The 22,215-nt window shown below is 36.8% G+C and overlaps 1 protein-coding gene across 5 annotated transcripts in view; it reads right to left on the minus strand.

Moving 5' to 3' along the window:
• LOC132198346 (low-density lipoprotein receptor-like) overlaps positions 1-15,649 on the minus strand; it is a 95,734-nt gene extending 80,085 nt beyond the window's left edge. For 3 of the 5 annotated variants that reach the window (XM_059622333.1, XM_059622330.1, XM_059622331.1), the window contains exon 1: positions 15,305-15,649. In XM_059622333.1, coding sequence (XP_059478316.1) covers positions 15,305-15,491 — 187 coding nt within the window. In that variant the 5' untranslated portion in view covers positions 15,492-15,649. The remainder of the gene's footprint in view (positions 1-15,304) is intronic. The other 2 variants (XM_059622332.1, XM_059622334.1) reach the window with 2 other exon arrangements.
• Positions 15,650-22,215: the final 6,566 nt, after the last annotated feature.

Below are 22,215 nucleotides of genomic sequence, written 5' to 3' on the forward strand. Positions count from 1 at the left end.
AACACATTTCCATCTTGCGCTTCAATTTCTGCACTGGCTATATCATCGACAAACTGAGCGCCGAGGTGAAAGAAATTGAGCTAATATTTAATTAAGTTCGTCCGACGACAAGATGCAGCTGGAGAGTGAGTTGCGGTCTTGTCGTAGATAATGTATTGGGGTTGTCGGCGGCGTGACATGCAAGTTAGGGTGTTCGACATGAGACAAGAAAAGGGCGGGCCGACGAAAAAAGTGAGCGTAGTTGTAAGGGACACTCTCGGCGCCCTATCTGATGATGATGATGGCGTTTCGATGGATACAAAAAAAAAATATCAAGGCATGGCTCTGATATCAGGCAGCATTGTATCGGTCTTGAGTATATCGGCCGAGGGAGCAGTAAAAGCAGCCGGGGGACATTAAGAGCGAACTTGATTTCTTGCGAGGCTCCAAAAATCTTGCCAAAAAAAGAATTGCGATCTGGAGAGCATAAAAATTTTGCAGAGACTTCCTTAAAAATACGACTGAGTTCTCATTCAGCCAACAAGTTTTTGCTTTTTCCTAGTAAGGATCAATTCTTTGCATCAAACTAGCAATTAAATAAACTGTAACTTTTTAAAATTTATATAAAAAAAATCTCTTTTTAAATTTATGTACAAAAATTTAATCAAATAATTAATAATAAAAAATGTCAAAATTATTTAAACTGAATTAAACTTTTGCTCATAAAATGAAGCACCGCTCTAAAAAAAAATTGAGAAGTAATTCTAGATTTTCGTAAATTGATTATTTAAACAACAATTAAAACGCACAGTGGACTATTCTATTTGATTTACACTGCATGTAATCGATATTTTGTGGTTAATATACGCTTGAACAAATAAATAAAATAATATAAATTTTTTTTATTTTTTTTTTTAATAAAATAAATTAGTAATATTAATTTATTATTTATATGGTTCTTCTAAAATTTTAATAAAAACTAATTTATTAAAAATACTAAAAATGTTTTTTTTATCGCTATGTTAAAATAACTATTTATCAATAAATTCAATATAAATAACTAGAATTTTTATACATTTTTAATATATTAAACAACAATTCACCTTAAAATAAAGAATCTATAAATGAGAAAAATAGTGTTTTTAAAATTAAACAAAATAAGCAATTTTATTACGCTGGACTTCAATGCACTCGGAAAAGTTTAAAATAAAACAACATTACAAAAGATAATTTTTTCCTCCTCTTCGGGGCAATCAAGTTCTGGCTGTGATATGGTGCAGAGCACAGGGCAATTTGTTGCAGGCAGGTGATTAAAACAATAACTCAATATTGCCTGGATGCGGGTGGGACGGTACGATGCATGTATTAATAACGCGCGCGCGCGGCCTGATTGCTTGCTAATTCGCAACAACACGCGCTCCGACGTTAATTGCACGTAAATTCTCATCACTTATTTACACGCTCCAAGAGTATAAGCAAGGCAGGCTGCAGAATTAAAGCCGCGCACCGAACACCAGTTCCGTTCCATTAGAATTCAGCCGGGGCTGCTCGGGACGCAAATTTATGCACAAGCTACGTACACTACATGCAGCAACGACGAGTGCTGTCGCTGTGTGTGTTTTAGGGTTGCTTTGTAGTTTCAGTTTGCGAGAGCGAGACGCGTGTGGACTTTGCTGTCGAGGCGTATTATTCAAAAGCTCAGCGGCAATCTGCTGGCTGCGAGTGGCGCGGAAAGGATTAACTCCGGGGAACGGTTGTGAGAACAGGGCACCTTTTCGTTTTCACTTCAATCGGTCAAAAGTTGCAAAAAAGAAAAAGAAATATGCTACCTTTTGATCCCCCATTTTATCCAGGATTTCAAACTTAAGTATGAATTTTATAGTTTTTTGTGAGTATTAAAGTTTTTTGTTAATTTAATTTGCTTTTTAAGTTTGTACGTTTTTTAGAATATTTTTTATAATAACTTGTTTTTATCCGAATGATAAATATACAAAATTTTGAGATCAGAATTGCAGATTCATTAAATTTTGTGTTATTTGAGTAAGATTTGTAGCGGAGAAATTTGTGTTAAAAATCATTATTTGATTGAATAATCGTTAACTACCATTAAAATTAATTACACATCTATATATAGAAACATCACATTTATTAGGATTTGAATCTGATTAATGTGCCCAGCAACAAAAGACAAGTCAATAAAAGAAGCCGATCAAATTTCATGGTGTTATTTCTTCCTCTCTAAAATTTCTCCATCCAAGTTGCGTCCTGGATATGCCAGTCCGTCACTCTGATCAAACGGAAACTTTATATTCTCACAAACGGTATTTAAACGCTTGCTTTATTTGGACCTCCCAGCTCATTCTTCCGATGACCAACATTCTTCCTCTTTTTTTTTTAGGCGTGGTCGCCGCACAAGTTTGGTTAAGATAAAAATCTTGCCCAATCGAGACGAAATGTGTGCGCGATTGAAGGCACGATGAGCTCACTCACGCGCGAGGAAAGCGCCTCACGTGACTCTTTAGCCGTGAATGGATGACATAAATTGTGAGGAAGTCGGAATATTACGCGGTGCGGTTTGACGTCTGGTGCGAGTCACCACTCGCAATCAGCGCGGTGTGCACCAAGTGGTGGCGTGATTTCGCAGCAAACTTGTTGTTTCTTTCCCCATTGACTTGCCATTCTTATTAATAGACTCGAGCACGGAGACACTTAATATGCTTCTTGTCGTTTTGCATTGCCTCGGTGGTGTTGCGCTTTTGTGGGGATTCGATGATTTAATTAATACAGTGAACGAGATCTTACGTTTTTCAAGCTTCACACTTCTTAGAAATTGTAGCACGCAATTAGTACGACAATGCCATAGAAATTTTACATTTTAATTTATTCAATTTTTTTATTTCTACGCTAAGAATAATTAATTGTCAAAGTGGCAAACTGAATTGAAAGCAACTTAATAATTTAATTTTCAAATTTATAAAGGCCATAATTTCCCACTTTTAAAAATTTATCAGATCATGCTTTGTCTTGATTATTAAACAAACAAAAATTTAAGACATTCTAAAACAAATATATTTTTTATTTATACCATTTATCGTCTTAAAAGCTCTGGTGCTTTTGCTCCATCGCAGTATAATTATTTTATAAAAAAATTTAACATTCTACTGCATTGTACTAATACATAATATAATCTCTATAATTAATACATTTAAAATATTGTGCATATTCATCAGATAAAACATGAAAATTGAGTTGAGAAGATTCTTCATGAGATACCATCAGGCAATTACTGCCCGAATACATCTTACGTTGAATAAAAAATATTACCAATTTTAATATTTTCAATCATAAAAAATAAAATGTAAAAATTTTCAGAATAAAGCATAAATATTAATTAATTTATTAATGATTCATTTTTATCAACTCTTAAAATATGACATCAACTATTTAAAATAACATTATGATTCAATTGTGAATCATGTTGTTTTCAAATTCATGTTTTATGCAAAACACTGCGTGCTGCTGGCACCCCGTTTGAGTTTAAATTTAAAAGCACGCAGCTTTAATTGCTCGACGTAACACAGACGCACACAGTCACGTTTTCGAATTCGTGCCACGTCTCTGTCGAGTGACTTTTTCAACAATGCACATATACTCGCAGGTATACATAATGAGCAGAAGAGGGGACACTCTGACGTTGGCCGAGGATTTTAGCGCACCAACGCTGATTACCTGAAGGCACCATTCCGGCACGTGCTTATATCATTGACGGACACTGGTATTTTACAATCGGCCCCAGAAAATATACACTTCCTTTGACCGACAAAGGCAGCCTAAAATTGAAATGGAATCGCGTCGTTTTCAATTTGGGTCACGACCAGCGAGACCGAAATAGGTCGCTCGCGCATTAGCAAACGCGAGAGGGAAGAGACAAAGCCGCGGAGCGAGAGAAATAATTCAATCGGTTTTCAACTTTTTAATTAACTGCTGTTGGATATTCTCCGGGGACAAAAGGACAACTTTTTTAATAATGGCACGCCTCGAATGATTGCATTTTTAATTGCAAAAAGGGTTTTTTGAAAAAGCCCTTTATGGTTCAACGCAGCTGAAAATTATTTACGGCGAAGGCTCAGTACGTTGTTCCGCGCAAAGCTCCGCGCACATAAAATGCAACTTTTGAATAAACGGAATTTATTGCTGCTCTCGCGCAGAACGACTTTTTATTTCGCGCCGTTGCTGGTAAAGTGTCTAAAAAGTTTACGCCACGTTATTATTATGCGGAGAAATTCAAAAGACCTGCTGTTGTCGGGGTCTAATTTCGTGGGACGCCTTTTCCGTGCGGCAAAATTACGTTGCACATTAAAAATGGAGCCAGACAAAAGTATAAGCGCTTAAGCACCTGCCCAAACAGCGAAAGCCGCAGAACTTTCCAACTCCCTTTTTTGAGGTTGTAATAAAAAATTGTAAATTATTTATGCAAACAAAGACGTAGGAAAAGGGCAGGACAAGCTGGCGCGCCTGCTGTTCTCAGAAGAAGGGAAATCTTCGCACAATTGGCTGGCGTAAAAAAATAAAATATTAATTGAAAGTCAGCAGCTCGGATTGCATTACTGAGCAGCCTAGGCCTGAATATTAAATGACTGACTTGATCTCAGATCTGGTGAGTCAGACGATGGACGTGTCAGGTGGGCAATAAATTAAATTTGCTGAGTGCAAGTGCAGACGAGAGGGTGTCAAGGAACTCAAGCGTTGAGATAAATTGAAGAAGTGGTATAGTAGTTTTCTTGCAGTGACGTAAATAGAAAAGTTGTGAGCCGCATTCAATAATTATGGGAGTTTTTTTAACTTCTTGATAAAGTGAACCATATAAAATTTTCAATTAAAAATAATTTAAATGCACCTTAAACACACAAATTTAGGCGCAGTCAGTTTGGCTTCTATTATTATTTGATGTTTTTTTTAAACTAATTTAGTGTCTTTTAGTACTTTGCAACTTAATGTGTAAATCTAAAATTTAAATTAATTATAATATATTTTAAACTTAAGAAAAGAAACGAAGTTGATTTTCAAATAAATGTCTCGTCTCAAGCAATTTTACCCATTATATTAGAAAAAAAATATTTAAAAACCAGGCTATACTAAAAACAGGATTTTGAACATTTTGGCTGCTTTCAATTCATTTCCTTTTGTTTTATGCAATGATAATTTTATTATCTGATACTGTAGAAAAATTAGGAAGGTGTAAGTTTTTGAGCATCAAATAACAAAAGCATTTGTTATAGCAGCATTCTAGGCACATTTCAATAAAAAATATTAAATTACTTTCACTCCCTCTCACTAACAAATGAACGAGACAAGACAGGAGGCAAACAAGTTGGTGCAAGTAAGACGCGCCAATAAACGCGACCCCTCCTACGATATCAAATTATTGTATCCGAAATGCGAGACAAAACACAATGTACGTTTGTCAAAGCCCCACACCAGCTCAAATTGCCTCAGCAGGTCCTGACACCGAGGAGGCACAAAAGATGATTACATACGCGTCTCAGAACAGAAGCAAAACACCGTTCATTACAGACGACGGGATCCCTGGCACGGCAACAAACATTTGTCACTTTGCGTTAATAGCATTAATTCTGGAGCGACAGCAGAGCAAATTTCGGCATGATTAAAAGCTGCCTTGACACTATCGGCCCGTTCTGCTCCTGGCAAGCCGTCCGAAGGTTAATGTGTTTCCGCAGCAGCATCTCGGCGCGGGTATTGATCCCTCGCTCGCGAAAAATATATACAGAAGTTCATTCTAGGCGATTGTTTTGCACTGGCGACTGTCGGCTGCCTTTTTTCAACCCATATCTGCAGCACACCCATTTCGATGTCGGACGAAAATTTCGCAAAATAAATTGGTGGGCTCGTAAATTAGAGCTTGGTATAGGAATGTGCAAGTGTCTGCCGGCTTATCTTTTCTTCAGTTCCGTGGCAATGCAGTACTTTCGTCAGGGAAGTGATACAATCAATTTAATAACGTTATTGTTAAGTACTCATTAAATTTTATGATTTGAATAAAATATATAAAAAGTGTATTTGTAAGCAATTATTTTAAAGTCATTTATAAACAGAACATTATATATATAATAAAGAATTATATTGTGTTATTAATTAAAATTTTTTTAATTAAATATTATTTTGGACATTATTGCAGTTCATGCTGCATTTTGATAAACATTAAGTTTTTACTTGCCTTTTTTTAATCTTCATTTTTTTATTCCCATGGCGTTTTAAATATATTGAAGTGAATCGCTCCACCAAAAAATAATAAAATTAAAATCAACTTTCATCATGTAGTCTTTCCGTCACTCTTTTACGTAAATCTGATTTAGAAATTGAATGGTATACTTATTTTCAATTAATGAATCTTGGATATTGTTTACAATCTCCAGACCCAGCCATCTGTTTGCCTCTTGAATGTTCACTCGCATTCATTCCATTTCTGTCAAAAATGTGAAATTGAAAAGTATGGCTGGCTGTCACAGTAAATCATTGCCGAGTGCGCTGGATAATTTCAAAACTCCATATCAAAAGAGTCCTTTGTGTGAAAGTTTTTAGATCTCCAAACTCAGTCATTTCTCATTTCACTCACTGCCCCTTTTTATCCAAACAGATTACGATTCAGCGCAAAAAGGCTGCGAGTGTATATCCTCGGCTATGCTGGAACACACACACAATGTTTGTGTTCTGAATGGAACTCCCTTATGTAATATTGCTGCTGCTGGTGCTCTCGCGATCTCATAAATTTTGTTCACCAGCAGCGAGTTATCAAGAGCCAAGTGAGTAAGTCTAATAGCACTAAGCACGCCTTTTGCAGAGCGCTTGTAAATAAATACACGTGCACTTTGTTAGTCCCCTCTGCACTATACAGGAGTTGGAAGGCGGCTCAGCTCTCTACTCTTCTTGATGTAAACACGCCGAGTATGTAAATTTTCAGTCGCGAATTCTTTGCACCCCCGCGGGAGAGCGTTTCAAATTAAAATAAAACGCATTTCACGTCCGAATCCCCGTTAAACCTCAGCTGAATGGCGAGTAATCTCTCTTGCTGCTCCCCCACATTCAAAGTTGCCGAAAACGAGAGGGTGCAGCGGGGAAAATTGTCTCTCTCGAAAAATGCATTCAAATCACACAACAAGCAGCGGCCCGAGGGGCCGCAATAAAAGAATCATCCCATGCTAAATTAAACCTAAATCCATTTATTTCAAGTAACCAAAAAAACGGGGTTCCTTTTCTTTTTTTTTTCTCCAAAAAAGAAGCGGGCAACAAGGCAAGAAAACACGGTTCAATGGATTATCTATCGACACACATGCCGAAAATCTCTTCTTCCGGCCCGACGAGAAACGAGATAAATTTCCCAATATGGTGCACATCAATTTTATCGCCTTTTTTGCGTGGAAAAATGACGATATTCCCGACGTTTATTACGGGCGGTTTTCGATTTTTCCATTCAGAGAGGCGGCGAGAGCGAGGCGCGGGATTTCCTCAGATCGCCGCGCGCCCAGCATGCATATGGGGGCTTTCAAAGAGTGATGGAGCAAAACGCTGCTCGGAAAAAAATACGCGAGGGCGACACGAAGGAAAAATGGAAAAGTCGCGCAAAATGATGGAGCAAACCAAAGATGAAAAAAGCATAGCACAGGGAACGTGTTGAAAAAGAACATTTCACGAGCAGTGCGTTGTGATGATTATGAAAAAACGTGCTTCAGTATCAAAAAGCTCAATGTCAATGCTTTTCAATGAAAAAAAAATTTTTTTCTATACCAAAGGGCTTTCGAAATTTAAATGGGAAGGATTGCATATGCAAAACAAAATGATTAGAAGAATTTATACCGATTTTCAGTAAAATATGTCCAAAACATTGTTCTTATTTTAGAAGACTGCCTTTCAAAAATTATGACGGATTCATTAAATAAATTTGTTGAATTTCCTTTTATTATGAGCAGAGAATTAAAATTTAGTGCTTTCGTCTTGTTTCGTATTACAACCGCCTAGGAAAAATTGAAAAAATTATGTTTTCTCATGTTATTTATTTATAATTATTTTCCCTTTTATCTCAAATATTTATCATTAGTGTTATTCCTTTTTTTCTTACTAATTTAACCAACAATCTCGCTGCAATGACCCCATGAGTGACGGAAAACTTTCACATCACGCCTGAGCCTTTTTATCGCAGGGATTACGCGTCAATTCCAAAAAATAAAATCGGGTTTACGCATCCGAAACGCGTTTACGAGCGTTGCATTAAAAGGGCGGCCGCGTGAGAAAAGTAAAAAGGTCCGTAAAAAAGAAAAAGCTGCACCTTGTTTTATGCGTTTAATTATTGCTTCGGAGTGGAAATAATAAAAAAAGGCCCCGGAGGAGCCAAGGTGAGGAGATTGGTGCTGAGGAAAAAGTAGCTTTCCGGACGACGTCCAAGTATACACTTTTGGGCACCCATCCCTAGAGAGCAGTAACCCGGTGCTCCATTGTGAGAGAGAGTGACGCAATCTCGCACCGCCGAGGGAAGGTAACCCTAAACCAACCCTCAGGAGCGGCGAGCGCCCTTCAAGTGCGTTATTTAGCGCGAAAACTTTTAAAGGATCCGCCTTTGATGAGATCGAGCGGGTTTGTGTGCACAAATGGCACCTCCGAGTAAGCAAAACTCTGATTGCCCTTTCCTAAACAAACCGGCTGGAAAGGGAGGAAAAAAATTCAGGGGTGCGTCGGCAATTTCAAAAACGAGGCCTCATTCTTGGTCGGTGTGATCTTTGGCGCAAAATGCAGCGAGCGGCACCTGCCTATGCCCGGCCGCCTTTTTCACGGGAAGTTTTTATCCCTCCACCCTCTCGGCCTCAATTTGCTAAAAAGTACAAGCGGGCCCTGCTCGTCCAAATCAGCTTAGGCCGGTGGTGCACGATCTGATAGCAGAAAATGGATTGGTGCGCTCTTCTTTGGCCAATTTTGGGCCACGTCAAAGTTTCGCTCGCGGCCGAAAGCGGCAGAACTTTGTTTAAAAGCTTTTATTTCGCTCTCTTCTCTGCAAAACGGATTAATTTCTGTATCACTTTGAGCGTGCATCATTTCTATAATATTCCGTAATATTCATTTTCAGCCATTGTATTAATCGCTTTGAAAAAGCAATTATTTTTAATTAGCTTCAATTTTATCCGTTGTTATGTTACTCTAATTAATAATTATGTTGAATTAAGTATATGCTGTACAAGAATTACTCGACCGAGGGTTGATTCATTGGTGAAACGACTGGAAAAAAGCCGAAATTAAATTATAATGCAAAATTTTTGTATTGACCGAGAAGAATAAATAATAATAAAAATTGATTATTTGCAACATCGCTTCGCATCAACTTGCAATCAGACCAGCTTCATGTTAGGCAGATTTTTTAATGCTAATGAGATGAAAAATTTGCTTGAGACATTGATATCTGAAATTATTTGCATTTTGATTTTTGACTGAAGAAATATTTTTGAAAATGACTATTTATGAATTTATTATTACACTGGTTTCTCTGCATCTTAAAATTGATAATTGTTTTATTAGCAAATTACTAGTACATCACTTATTGCCTTTGAAGTATTAAGTTAATTACATCAGTTGTTTCTAAAAAAATTAATACTTATTTGATATATTTTAATATCTATCCTTGATAAAAAAAAATATACTTCTTTGCTAAATTATAAAAATAATCAAATAAACTAAATCAATAAAAATTCGATAAAATTAAAAATAACAGAAAAATAAATGTAAATTATATAAATCAATTATATTTTTAATATTAATAATTGGAATATTTGATTTTTATTTATGATATTCAATGATATTTTGTTTAGCTCATTCGCCTGAAAAATATTTCCTGACCAGAAACCAAAAGACCATCATCACCCTGCGCAGCGAATGTCATAAAAGCAGATGGATAAAGATCGGAACAAATTTTTACGTTCAGCAGCGGTGTGGCCGTAAATCTGCGCCCGCTTCTCTTTGGTGATAATAAATTATGCGTGCCAGCATGAAAGGGCATTTGGTGTGTCCGGAGCGGTGATAAGCGCGGCGGCTCTCGGCAGGGTTCCTGCATTGTCCCTTATCTCGGGGGTAGCGGCTCGTCGTCGTGGGTGGAGGCAAATTCAATTTATTGGCCACTTTCCGCGTCTTTCCTCTCGCCCGAGTCGCCGATAGCAAGTCCGTGGCCCGCATTTTATGCAAATCACGGCGACGCTCGACGCAAAATATTTTCTCATAATGCATAGTCAATTAGGGTTAGAGAGAGAGAGCTTCGGAGCTGCACACCTACATTAGTGTAACTCGGTTTAATATGTATTTATGTGCGCACGTAATAGAGGATGACGTGCAGCCAGGCCGAGGGCAAAAAGCTATGCAGCTTTTTCGCTCCGCAGTCGGTTGATTATAGCTAGGAGGTGCGGATCTGCTCAGTCAGACAGACATGACGCGCTAATGAAATTCTGCATGTACATCGTACGCAATTACTTTTTTTGTCGGTGCTATCTGATATGATGAATTTTGCAGTGTTATGTTTATTGAAGGCTGCAAAAATTATCCTGAGACGTAGACTGAGATGATTTGACTTTTAAATCCTGAGTTTATTAAAGGAATTATGGCACGTACAATAGGTCTGTACACGGAACAATAGTTTTTGTGCCTTTCTTCTTGAAGGTAGCTTGCAAATACGATGTTCATTGCAAGGCCAAGCTACCTCAACAAAAATTTAATAATAATAATAATAAAATTGAATAATCTGATAAAATTATGACAAATGATAATGTTTAAAGTTTTTATCTTAATTAATAAATAGATCTATTTAAATTTGAACTATACATATAAGTTTAACTATCGTATTATGAATGACTCATCATCCAGTTAAATTTTAGGTTGGAACTTTTTTAATTTTTTTGATCATAAAAAGTATGAATGATTTCACTCGTGTCTCTGCTTACAGAGCACATGTATTACGTCAGGGCTCATTGTGGTTCAATTTTTTTATGCTTTGCATTTTATACAAGCATGCAAAGAATGTGCGTGGCGAGGCGTTTTTCTTCTTTCATAACATGCAGAGGAGCCCATTGTTTCGTGTTTTTACGCTCCAAGGCGACTTTTGTGAATGAATTTTGTGCGCAACAAAGGGTGATGATGCTTGACCCAAAATAATGAATTTAACAGCAGCCGCCTGATGCGCATTTTGTATTCAGCAGTCAAATGGCCATGAACACTCCTCGCTCGAGAATGAAGGCGCGAGTGCAGTGAAATTTCACACCTTCCTTATGGGGTGGAACAAATCAGGGCACTAATTAATGCATGCGCGAATGATTGGCTCGACTTTGTCAGTAGATCAGCTTAAGCTGGCGACATTCGAAAACAAAACAAAAAAGAGGAGAAATAATACAATTATAATATTATAAACTTCCATTGTAATGCCAGCAATTACAATCAATAATTGGAAGAAACAAAAATACATTTTAAATGAAGCATTTTTTTCAATTATTTGTGTCCAAAAATAAATTTTTCTCAACATTTTTTGTGAAGTAATGATTAATACTAGTAATCTGTGCTTTTATAAACATTAAAAATACCCCAATCAAAAATGGTATATATTGAATTTTTTTACACTACGGTTCATTAGGTAAAAATAAATGGTGTGTCACACTGACAAAAATCCCCGTTTTTATATTAATTTTCCTCGTATGCATTGATACCATAGCAATGCCCGCCTCTACACTTCACACAATATACTCCAGCACACAAATCACACCTCGATTTTCCTCTATTTTTTTTTAAAGCAGCTGCAGATTTTTTTCCACTTGCATTCATTTATTTGACCACACAAGTATTTCCGTTTCCGCAAGTCGCAATTTAGCAGCGTTTGCTGTTCTCCGTTGAACGCGAGTCAAGGAACTCGCGGTGCCAGAGCGACACATTATAATTTATGCACACGTATGTGTGTGTGTGTTTAAGTACATAGTATGTCAGCTGCACACAGGTGCTTGTGTGTGTGTGTGTGTTTGCTGAGCGCAGGCGGTTCGAGAGTGTGCTTAAATTAGCACACTGCAGCTATCAATGAAAGCAAAATCAGCGAGTCGACGACTTCAACAATGTGCGACGGAGAAGCGATGCGTCATTTAAATCTCGTTCCGGAAATTTCTACAGTACCACTTTGAACCTCAGAGTGAAGGGCAACTGATGACTAATACAGGGCAATCAACCGTGCTCCACAGGGATTTTCCATCTTGCACCATTTTTCTATTAAACTTGATTTTATTGATCCTTGGGCATCTCCCTGAGGTCAGAATAAGAGAATCGGAGAAAGGAACTAAAGTAACTTTATATAATACACGGCGAATGATTATAATTATATTATGTAAAATGTAAATTCTTAAAAAAAAAATAGATTTTCATTAATAGTAAATTTTAGCACCATTCCATAAATAATAATTTCAGACGTGAAGTGAAGAATAAGATCATTTTTTAGCGTTAACATCAATGTGAGTATTGCTATGGAGCATAGTTTCACAATGTTAATGTAATAATCATATTATTGCAAAAAAAAAAAATTACTGAAAAGTTATAATTTTTTTTAATTGCTTTTACAAATAATTTATTCCAAATCGTGTAAGTGGCAAAATTAATTATGACATTTAAATTTTTTTATTTTATTGATCAAAACAAAACAAAAATAATTAATATCCAAATCTGAAATTTTTAAATGCATCAAATTATTACCATTCCTTTAAAAACACCGTTGAGTTTAAAAAACTTAATAAGAAAAACTTGGCACGTCCTCCTAGTAAATATAAATTCTAGGAAATTCCATTGAACTTTCACATAAAGAGTCAAAGCAGACAGAATCTTCGCGAATTATCTCGATTTGATCTGGGTCAAGCCTGGTTAACTTTCTTATCTCTCCTCACCCGCTTCTTTTTGGCAAGATCAATAATTTCAAAAAGTGTAACACCCCGTTTCGAAAAGAGAGATAACAGATAATATTATAATGTTACGCGTATAGAGTGCGCGCGCCATAAAATGATTAATGAAGAGGCTCGGCTGCTCGATTTTCAGCATACGCGAGAGGCGCGGTGCGCGCGGAGAAAGTGCATAATCAGAGGCCTTCTCGTGTTTACAAACACGCCGAGCTTTCTTTCAATCGAACGCCGGGCTAAACTTCATCGTCAAGAGCGAGCTGTCAATGCGCAAAATAATAAATCCTTACGAGGAGAAAAGTTGCGCAAGAAGTGGAACAAAAGATGTGATGATGCGAAATGATCAACCTTGCGTCGGCCGAGAGCTAAATGCATTTTTATTTGCGTGTTGTGACTGTGCAGTGCAATTAACGCCGCGACTTAGACCAGTCAACTCGCAGCATCCGACGAAATGACCTTTGCAGAGAGAGACGTGGAGTGGAAACTGATCGCTTTAACTGTCGTCTAGCGCAAACTCAAATGAGCAAGGTTGTGGCCACAAGAATGTCTTGCAATTCTTCAAGGAGGAAGTTTCAGTAACAACTGCATTCGCGATTTTGTCATTTTAATTATTACATATTATCTTTAATTAATTGCAAAGTATTTATTTTCTTAAATTCATGTCATTAAATAACTGCTTTTGATTACGTCACTCATTACTGTAAGAAGTAATAATTAATTTTTAAATGGATGCTTAGTAAGAATTATTATTTTAATTAGAAGATTAATTGAATGTTACTAACGTTGAATCATGAAAATTATTGGTAATTATTTTATTGCTGATAATGCGCCATTTTTTAGTTGACTGCGGTGGTTATCTTTGTAATTGCTTAAAATTTGCAGAGTGGCGGCAAAAAGAAAAGGTTTATCCAAGCACCATATTTTTTTTACCAACAAATTATCAAAATCGTCTATTGTCAATTTAAAGAAAGTTTGCATTCAAAGTTGAATAATGAAATATATTAGCAAAATTTATAATTATGTTTTACGGCTTAAAATTTAAATAAGAATTGAAGCCATAAAATACCACATGATATCATTAAAAATATAAAAATACATGATTATATTCCATTCTAATTTTTTTTTAATTATGTCAATAACCTATTTTCGTGGATTCATATTTCTAGCTATTATGAGGAACTGGAACTTTACTGATGTAATAAACTGCTTTTATAATTGTATTGATGATCGCAATATTTTTCAAGGGCAGATTCAAGCGAGCAATTTTTTTTCTTGCGCAGTAAATTTTTAATTCGACATCCGCAAGTTAAATAAAATTATTCAGGTATTCATCAAGCCCATACGCATTCCGCGCATGATCGGTTTATTTAATTTGCTCATTCCTGGTGTTTCGAACTGAATAGGCAAGCAAGCGACTGCTTGAATAAGCAGCGCTCGGAATGGAAGCAGAAGAAATCCAGCCTATCTTTATAGTTATGTAACAAACTCGTTCAAGCAAAAAGCACGCAGATCCGCACCATGGCAAATAATACGAATTGTGGGATTTTTCGCGATCTCACAGGTAGGCCGCTGGCAGGGAGGGGGAAAAACAACAATTCTAGGGAGAAAAGTGAAGGTCGCGAATGAGAAAAATGCGCAAAGGCGGCGGCCGGCCGGACGAGATCGAGCAGCCAACGGGACTCAAATCATGGAGGATGCACAAGCACGTGGTCGCGAGAGAGCAACAACGCACCTCGCCGACGTCGCGTTCTCGAGCCACCTGGAATGCGAGTGAGTTCGCGGCCACGACTTCCGATAACGTGTTAAAATGGGGGTGCCGCGACCCTCTATCGCCTGTATCGGCGCCCAGGCCGGCGCCTCGCTTGTTTTTCGCACGAGAACAGCAAACTTTGAAGTAAATTTTAATTAATGGGAAAACCTAGAAAGACTCTACTGTAAAAAAATTATAAAACTCTTTAATGAATGAAAAAAAAATTAAATTAAAAAAATCAATGGAGTGTTATTTTGAAGAAAAGAAAAATGTAATTTTAGACAACAACAAAATTAATGAAATACTTGCAATGTACAATTTTGATATTAAGCATTGCATCTTATTTAAAAAATGTCAACTAAATATTATTTTTAATCATAACTATAAATAAAATTTGTCACTTTGAAGAGTTAATTATTTACAATTTATATTTTTGTATTAAATCAAATTAGTTTATAAGATTATAAACTAAAATATTATCACAATTATGTTAATAATAAGGGTTATTTTTGCTATGGAGGATTCATTATTTTGTCACAACCCCTTTTTCGGCAGTGAAGGGTTGTTTGTTTGTGCTAGAAATAGAGGAAAATTAAAAAATTATACTCACTACTTTCGACGGCAATTTCAACGGTGTGCGAGGGTGTCGGGGTCGTCTGCGGGACTGCGGTGGTGGTGACGGCGACCGGGGTGGTCGGGCTGTCGGTGCACGACACAGGGTGGACTCGCGAGAGACAAAGGACGAGGGCTGCACAGCAAGTGACGATTGTTTGCATCCTCAGCGCACCATTTGCCATATCGGGCTTTCGGGCGCCCTCACTGCACGCGGGGTTGGGCCGGCGAACAAGGGTGGTTTTCGGCACTGTGAACTTTGGCGGGGGTTTGTTTGTGTCTGTCTCGACCGACACGGCAGCTGCGAGCGTTTGCTTGCGTGCCTGGCTGCGACTGAGGAGAGCGCCGAGAACAGGTAAAAACCCGGTTGTTTCGCTCGCTCGGCAGGCCAGTGAGCGCGCGCCGCGTGAGAGGGGCGCCAGGGGAAGGCCTTGCCTTGCTTTGGGCCCGGGGTGGGGGTACATCGTACGATGTGGCCCGCAGGAGCGGTGGGGCTACGTCTGCGCGCCTTTTCGCTCGCTTTGATCCTGCCGAGAGTGCTGCTGCACAACAATGCAAAAAAGCAGCGACCCCGTCTTTCTCTCCGAAGGGAGGGTTGTGCTCGGCCCATTGTTGGCCACAGCTGTAAAAATAATTATTCATCTTTACTTTTCTTCCGACTAAAGCTGACAGAAAAAAATAGTTTTATAAAGACCGGAATGAATTGGAAATTTTAGGGCAGATTTAAAATATTGGAAAAAACAAATCGTCTTAAATTAAAAAAAAAAAACAATTTTGTCAACGAGGAAAAGAGCCCGATGTAATGTAAATGTAACTTCAATGTGATTACACAATATTATAATTTTGATTGCTTAAGAATTTATTGAATATCGTTTAATGAATGAGCACACGTTGAGAAGTATATTCTGTATTTTTAATCTCGGCAAAATTTGCGTACAACATAAATATGAAGATTCCTTCCTTTTTTTATGGTCTCTGCAGATAAGCTTATTGTTTTTTTTTTATAAAGTTCACAGATCAAAGTAAATTACAAAAAGTTTCAAACAAATTTAAAAAAAAAAAATTATAGAAATGGTGCACACTAAAACAAATCTTATCCCACATTCAGAGTCCTTAGATGCGCTTGAATTAAATACACAAGCAAATTATATAATGTCTCGCAGAGAAATTGTGGCCGTGCGTCCTTTTGCAAAGCATGTCTTTTTTATTGAACTGATTGCGCGCTACAACTGCAAGTAAAATCTAGACGTTTTTGCGTGGCAGCCTCTCCCGAGTACAAATTAATTTGCAAGCGGCAGAGATTTGCGCGACCGAACGCAGAAAAACTAAATTAATTTCTCCAGGGAAATTCACAATCAAGAAGAATTTCCTTTCCAGGCTCATTTTCCTGTAGAAAATTATTCTCTTTGAACTCCGCGCACGCAGCGACTACTGTCTGCGATTTCAATTTTAGTTGATTTCAATCTGAGCCTTACATAAATCTCATTTTAAAAATAAAACAAAATTGGAAAAAAATTATGAACAAGTAGGGTTTGTTCTGAAAATTATTACATTTTTTTATTCTAGAATAAATGATCATTAGTATTCAACTCTCATTAGTAACATTTTACATTATAATTTTAACCATAATAAAAATAATTTTAGTCACACTTTATATATTATGCTCATCTGCTCAAATTTGTTTTTATTTAGTGTACTTACAGAAATATTAAGTATTCTGAAAACTCCACTAATCTTGTACATTTTTTCTAAATATTTTACAATTTAGTACAATTGCACATTTAAAAACATCTAGATGTTTTCTATATATGTTGCTATAAAAACAATTTTTTAATGCATTTCTTTCTATAAAATAAAAGTATGTATTTTAATATGAAGAATAATTGGCGCTTGAGGAGAAGATTATGGAAGTGAGGCTCGTCCTTCTAATATGTATATTTAGTGATTTTTATTTAATTTATTTTTAAGATTGAGACAAACCAAGAAAGTTGAATTGCTTAGAGATTCTTTCAAAGGAATAGATTAATATTGATTCATTGACGTAAAATTTTTGAGCCAATAAAATTTATTTTTAATACTCGAGGAAATTTTTTGTTACTTTTTTTTACTACAAAATTTTTTTGCATGCGAGACAAACAAAATAAATATTATTGGGGCGCAATGATCGTATGAGGATAGCAAATTTTCATGCAGTGAAAACATTTAACACAACGTGGCAAGGGCAATTCCACGTCCGCAGTTATTGAAAACTGCTGGTGCCTATTTGACGCGTTTGATCGGAGATGTCCACGCTGCCATTATAGGCAATATTCAAATGAGATCGGAATTGGCTTTGCAGTGAGGTCAAGAAAAGGGTTAACGCGGAGTATATTTTACAATAGCCGCTCCCAACTCGAATCCCACGACCTCGCTAAAATAAAGTCACTATGGTGCGGCCACATGCGTTTCACGATCAGCCTCACTACTTGCCACCGCACCGACAGACACATTTTCCAGCAATGTATATTTATTGCTTATTCGTGTACGCCATCGGAATACAAATAAAGCTCGCCCCTATTCTCTTTTGAAGAGAACATCTTCTTTTCTAGACGAAAACAAATTTATTTAATTTTCTGTATCAAATTAAATATTGCGAAAGGGGACTTGTAAATACATATTAATTGAATACTGAGCAATACAAATAAAAATTAATCAATTTTCAATTAAATTTACAACTAACTTCAAAGAAATAAAAGTTTCTCATTTATTAATGTAAATAAATTATTTTTAAATTGACAATCACCAAAGAAAAGGGATTGTCTCATCGTCCATCTGCCGTTGACCAATGATCATCCTGTCTTGGCAAATGTACATAACAGACGATTTGTTTGTTATAGACTGGGTTATGTAGTGACGCCGTTCTCGCTTTAATTGCTTCTCCGGTCCCATGCCAAATCAGCTGCTCGCGAATTGGCGTGAATAATGCGTCGGGCCCTCTTTGTTTGAGTTTATTTTCGGCGCGCGTGTCAAGGAGCTTCGGTCGAATCTCTTACTCCCAATAAATCACGTGTCTCATATTGGCAAAGCCAAATATTTGTTTCTGCAATGACAAATATGGTATGAGAAAAGACTAGAGAGCTTATTGGGTCTTTGACCAAAATACACAGAAAAAAATGCAAGCCAGCAATGGAAATTATAAGGAACAAGTACAGGTACAAAATGGACCAAATCTAAGAATAAAAATTTCAGAAATTGTTTCTACATAAAAAAGCTATTATCTGGATTTAAACTTGTAAAATTAATTACTTTCACAATTCATTAGAATAGCTGCGGATAGTTTTATCTGATTTCAATTTTAATTAATGCTAATATGATTAAAAATCAAATCACATATTCTACTTTAGCTTAAATTCTTCAATCTTAAAACTTAAATTATAGCCTATCATTTTAATTGTCTGACACATATGAAAGTGGAATTCAAATATTGAAAGATTGCCAATTATTTTAATTTTTGATTTCATTACACTGCAGACTTTATTTAACTTTAATATATATTGTATTTATCAAGACAATTTGCTGTGTATCAGACTTAATTTTTTTTTCATTTTGTCTTTCAAAAACTTTTTTACTGCTCCAAAAATTGAGTGCAATTAAAACTGGCTGAAGTGTGTGACGATTGAAGCTCAACTATTAATCCCTGCAATAAGAGAACATCTTTCCCTCCGCAAAGAGCAAGATTGGCTGCGAAAGGCAGCTCAGGGAAAATTGGAAGCAATCTCGCGTGACTGTCGGGAATACGAGTCCTGGCTGGTATCTCGGCTTGGCATTAATTGCAAGTAATGGTAATTAGAACTGCTGACGCAGGTCTTGGTCCGCAGGAGACGCGCGGCCAGCAGATGATTTTGAAGCCCCTAACACGGCGGCAAGCGCGAGACCAGCAGTCGTGTAACACCAACTTGGCACAGCACCAATCTAATACTTTGAGAGCGTCCGTATTATACATGGTGTATGCATTGAAATGGTAGTCGCCGGCATCGCACTGCATAAAATAATACCGCGTCAAATTGAGCTCAGCCTGTGATGCAGCTCCAACACATCCATCGGTCGCTCCACAGCTTCTGTACTGTCGCCACCAAGATCATTTGCATCTATATAGAAGAGAGAAGGGCGTATAAATAAAAATGTTTACTGTTAACAGTGCTGTGAATTTGAATTAAAATAATACTCTCAAGAGAGCGTTCATTTCGCAAAACTAATAAGAAATAAAATTATCTGGCAGCCGGAAGGATCTTCAACATACTTTTTATTGCTGGTGTTTCAGATTTTTTGATAAAAATGAAAAGCTAAATAATTTTTATTATTGGGCTTATATTTTATCAAGGTGCGAACAAGTAAAATATCTTTTTGTTTTAGCCTGTAAAAATCAAAGAATTGAAAGTGAACAAATGGTATCAAGTTGAAATTTTTACCTTATTGTAAGTAAATAAAATGTAAAAACTCTTGATCTTAATTAAACTTGAAGCTTCTTAAAAGTTTTGCAATTTTCCCTATTCGAGTTTATTCTTTCATTTTCCTTTTTTCTATTTAGTACCATTTCACATCTGCTGCAAATATTGATTTCGATTTCAATCCCGTCGTGTTTACAAAGCCGGCGCTAAACAAAAACTTTCTTGCTTTTTATGACCAACAAAGCAGAAATCAAACATTCAGATTAAGCCGAGTGTGAGAGCGCAGACCAAGCGAAGGGCTAAATGTGTCGCAGTATAATAGAGGCGGCAGGAAACAGCTGATGCACCAGCAGTGTTAAATTTAGCAACCAGTGTGCCAGAAGAGAAGCAAGAGCGATTCTCTCTCTCACTCACAACAAAGGACACGGAGCGCTTTTCAAATGCACGTACAGTGCAGCAGGCCGGTCGTCAGCACTGCGATTACGTCGCTCTTGAATTGCAGCTCTATGGTCGAAAATAATTTAATGGATGGGGCGACTCTCGGACGGTCCAATCAATGAGGCGTCAGGTGACCTCGTGTGATCCGGCTCGATCGTTTGCCAAGTGCATACTCGTTGTTTTCAATGGTTCGCTCAAATCTCAGTCACAAGGGGTACCAAATTTAACTGCCCCTCCGTTGCGGATAAGGGAGTTGCTTCTAGAGAGAATTGCACGTCAAGTTTTCGCCGTTTTCGGCAGGGCAGTCAAGCGCAGTCACGCGTGAAATTGATTCGCAAATTTTTTGCCTCCGAAAAATAAAAATTTAGTCTTTTTTACTCTGACGAAAAGAGGAACCTTTATACAGTATCCAAAATAGTTGATAATTACACTTGAAATTCTCCGGAACACATTTTAAGATATATTTTTTGCCCTCATTAAATTTGAAAAAAAAAGTATTTTCCTTGTTTTTAAGAAAATTGTGTCTTGTGTGCCTTAATTTTTGAGTGAAGTATTTTAGTGTATCAGGAAATTAGGCAAATATATTGTGTTAAGTTAGCCAGTAGTCATTACTCAAACTTTTGCAATTTGAAACCACATCCGAGAAATGACACTCCCCCAAGCGGATTTTGCGGTTCTTCCATGTACTGCGCTGTGTCAGGTCTCAGAAATTTCACACCCTTTAGCTGACACACGTCTCTTGCAATAAACAACAGGGAACGCAATGCATTGGGGTGTGCATCTTGATTGCATAATCAAAGGGTTAGGTGCTGAAACAGAACCGTCTAATTTTGGAGCCTGATCTACAAAGATCATTAAATTTCACAAGGATTTTCTTCACTCAATATTTGCGTACGATTGCCTGTAATATTATTTATCTGGCAAAATCTGATGGTGCCAAAATAAATTGTATGCAGAAATATGCAAAAATATTGCCATGTATTTGTTTTAATTATTTAGAGAGATTCAAAGCATTGTTTATCAGAATATACCAATGCTTTTTCTTTACAAAATATCTTTTTTATTTTTTATAATTGAAATTAAATTTAACTATAAATATAACAATAAATGTACAAAAATTAGTAAATTTTATTGTTTTTACTGTGTTAATTCTAGTTTAATTATAATTATATTATTTTATTAAATTTTATAATATTAAATTTTTAAAGTATTTTTGAATTTGTAAAATTCTAACAGCTGCAACATGTCACAATATCCACTTTTGATTAAAACTTTTAAAAAGAAATTATTAATAATTTAGCATGATCATTAAAAATGTGTGTCATATATAATTATGTTTAACTACTAGAAATTTTTAGGACATTTATAAAAGTTTTCAAGTGAACTTGAAAAAAAATAAAACGTTAATTAATGATATTTACTTGGTTAAACTAAAAAATATTTCCGCATTAGTCTGCATATCAAATCATGCAGTTTAAAATATATTAATTTTTTCGCCATAAAATAAAATCTTTGCAGCACTATAAACTAGACGGTCCAGGCCACACCTCTGAACGACCATAATATCCATATACCTGCTGCTCGAAACTCATTTGCAGAGGGTTGCGCTGACAAAGTGCAGAGGTATGTTTCCACTTTGACGCCACAGGAAATGCAATATTCGCCACCACCACACAAAGCGGCCGCGGCACCCCTTGCTTCCCCCTGCAACATACTCTGGCACTCCCTGTTGAAAAAGAGCTGCAGATTACAAAACCCAGCGGTCGGCGGGTGATGGAGAGAGAGGCGCCTCTGATTTGGTCTTTTCGGAAAGTCAGTCAGGACGAATAATGTTATGTGAGCGAGCGAGAGAGAGAGAGATGGCTTCTTCATTCCATCTGGTGCTCGGCGCCAGACAAGGCAGTGCATAAATTTATTCCGAGCAAAGTGCACAAGAGGCGAGTTATGCTATCCGCTGCCTTTCGTCATAATCAGCATCATCCTCGCTCCCCAAGTCGGCCGATCAAGAATTCAGCGCACGCCACCCCAGCCAGCTCTTCTTGCG

Source organism: Neocloeon triangulifer, unplaced genomic scaffold (assembly GCF_031216515.1).
Source record: "Neocloeon triangulifer isolate White Clay Creek 2 clone unplaced genomic scaffold, ASM3121651v1 ptg000012l, whole genome shotgun sequence".
Lineage (NCBI taxonomy): Eukaryota > Metazoa > Arthropoda > Insecta > Ephemeroptera > Baetidae > Neocloeon > Neocloeon triangulifer.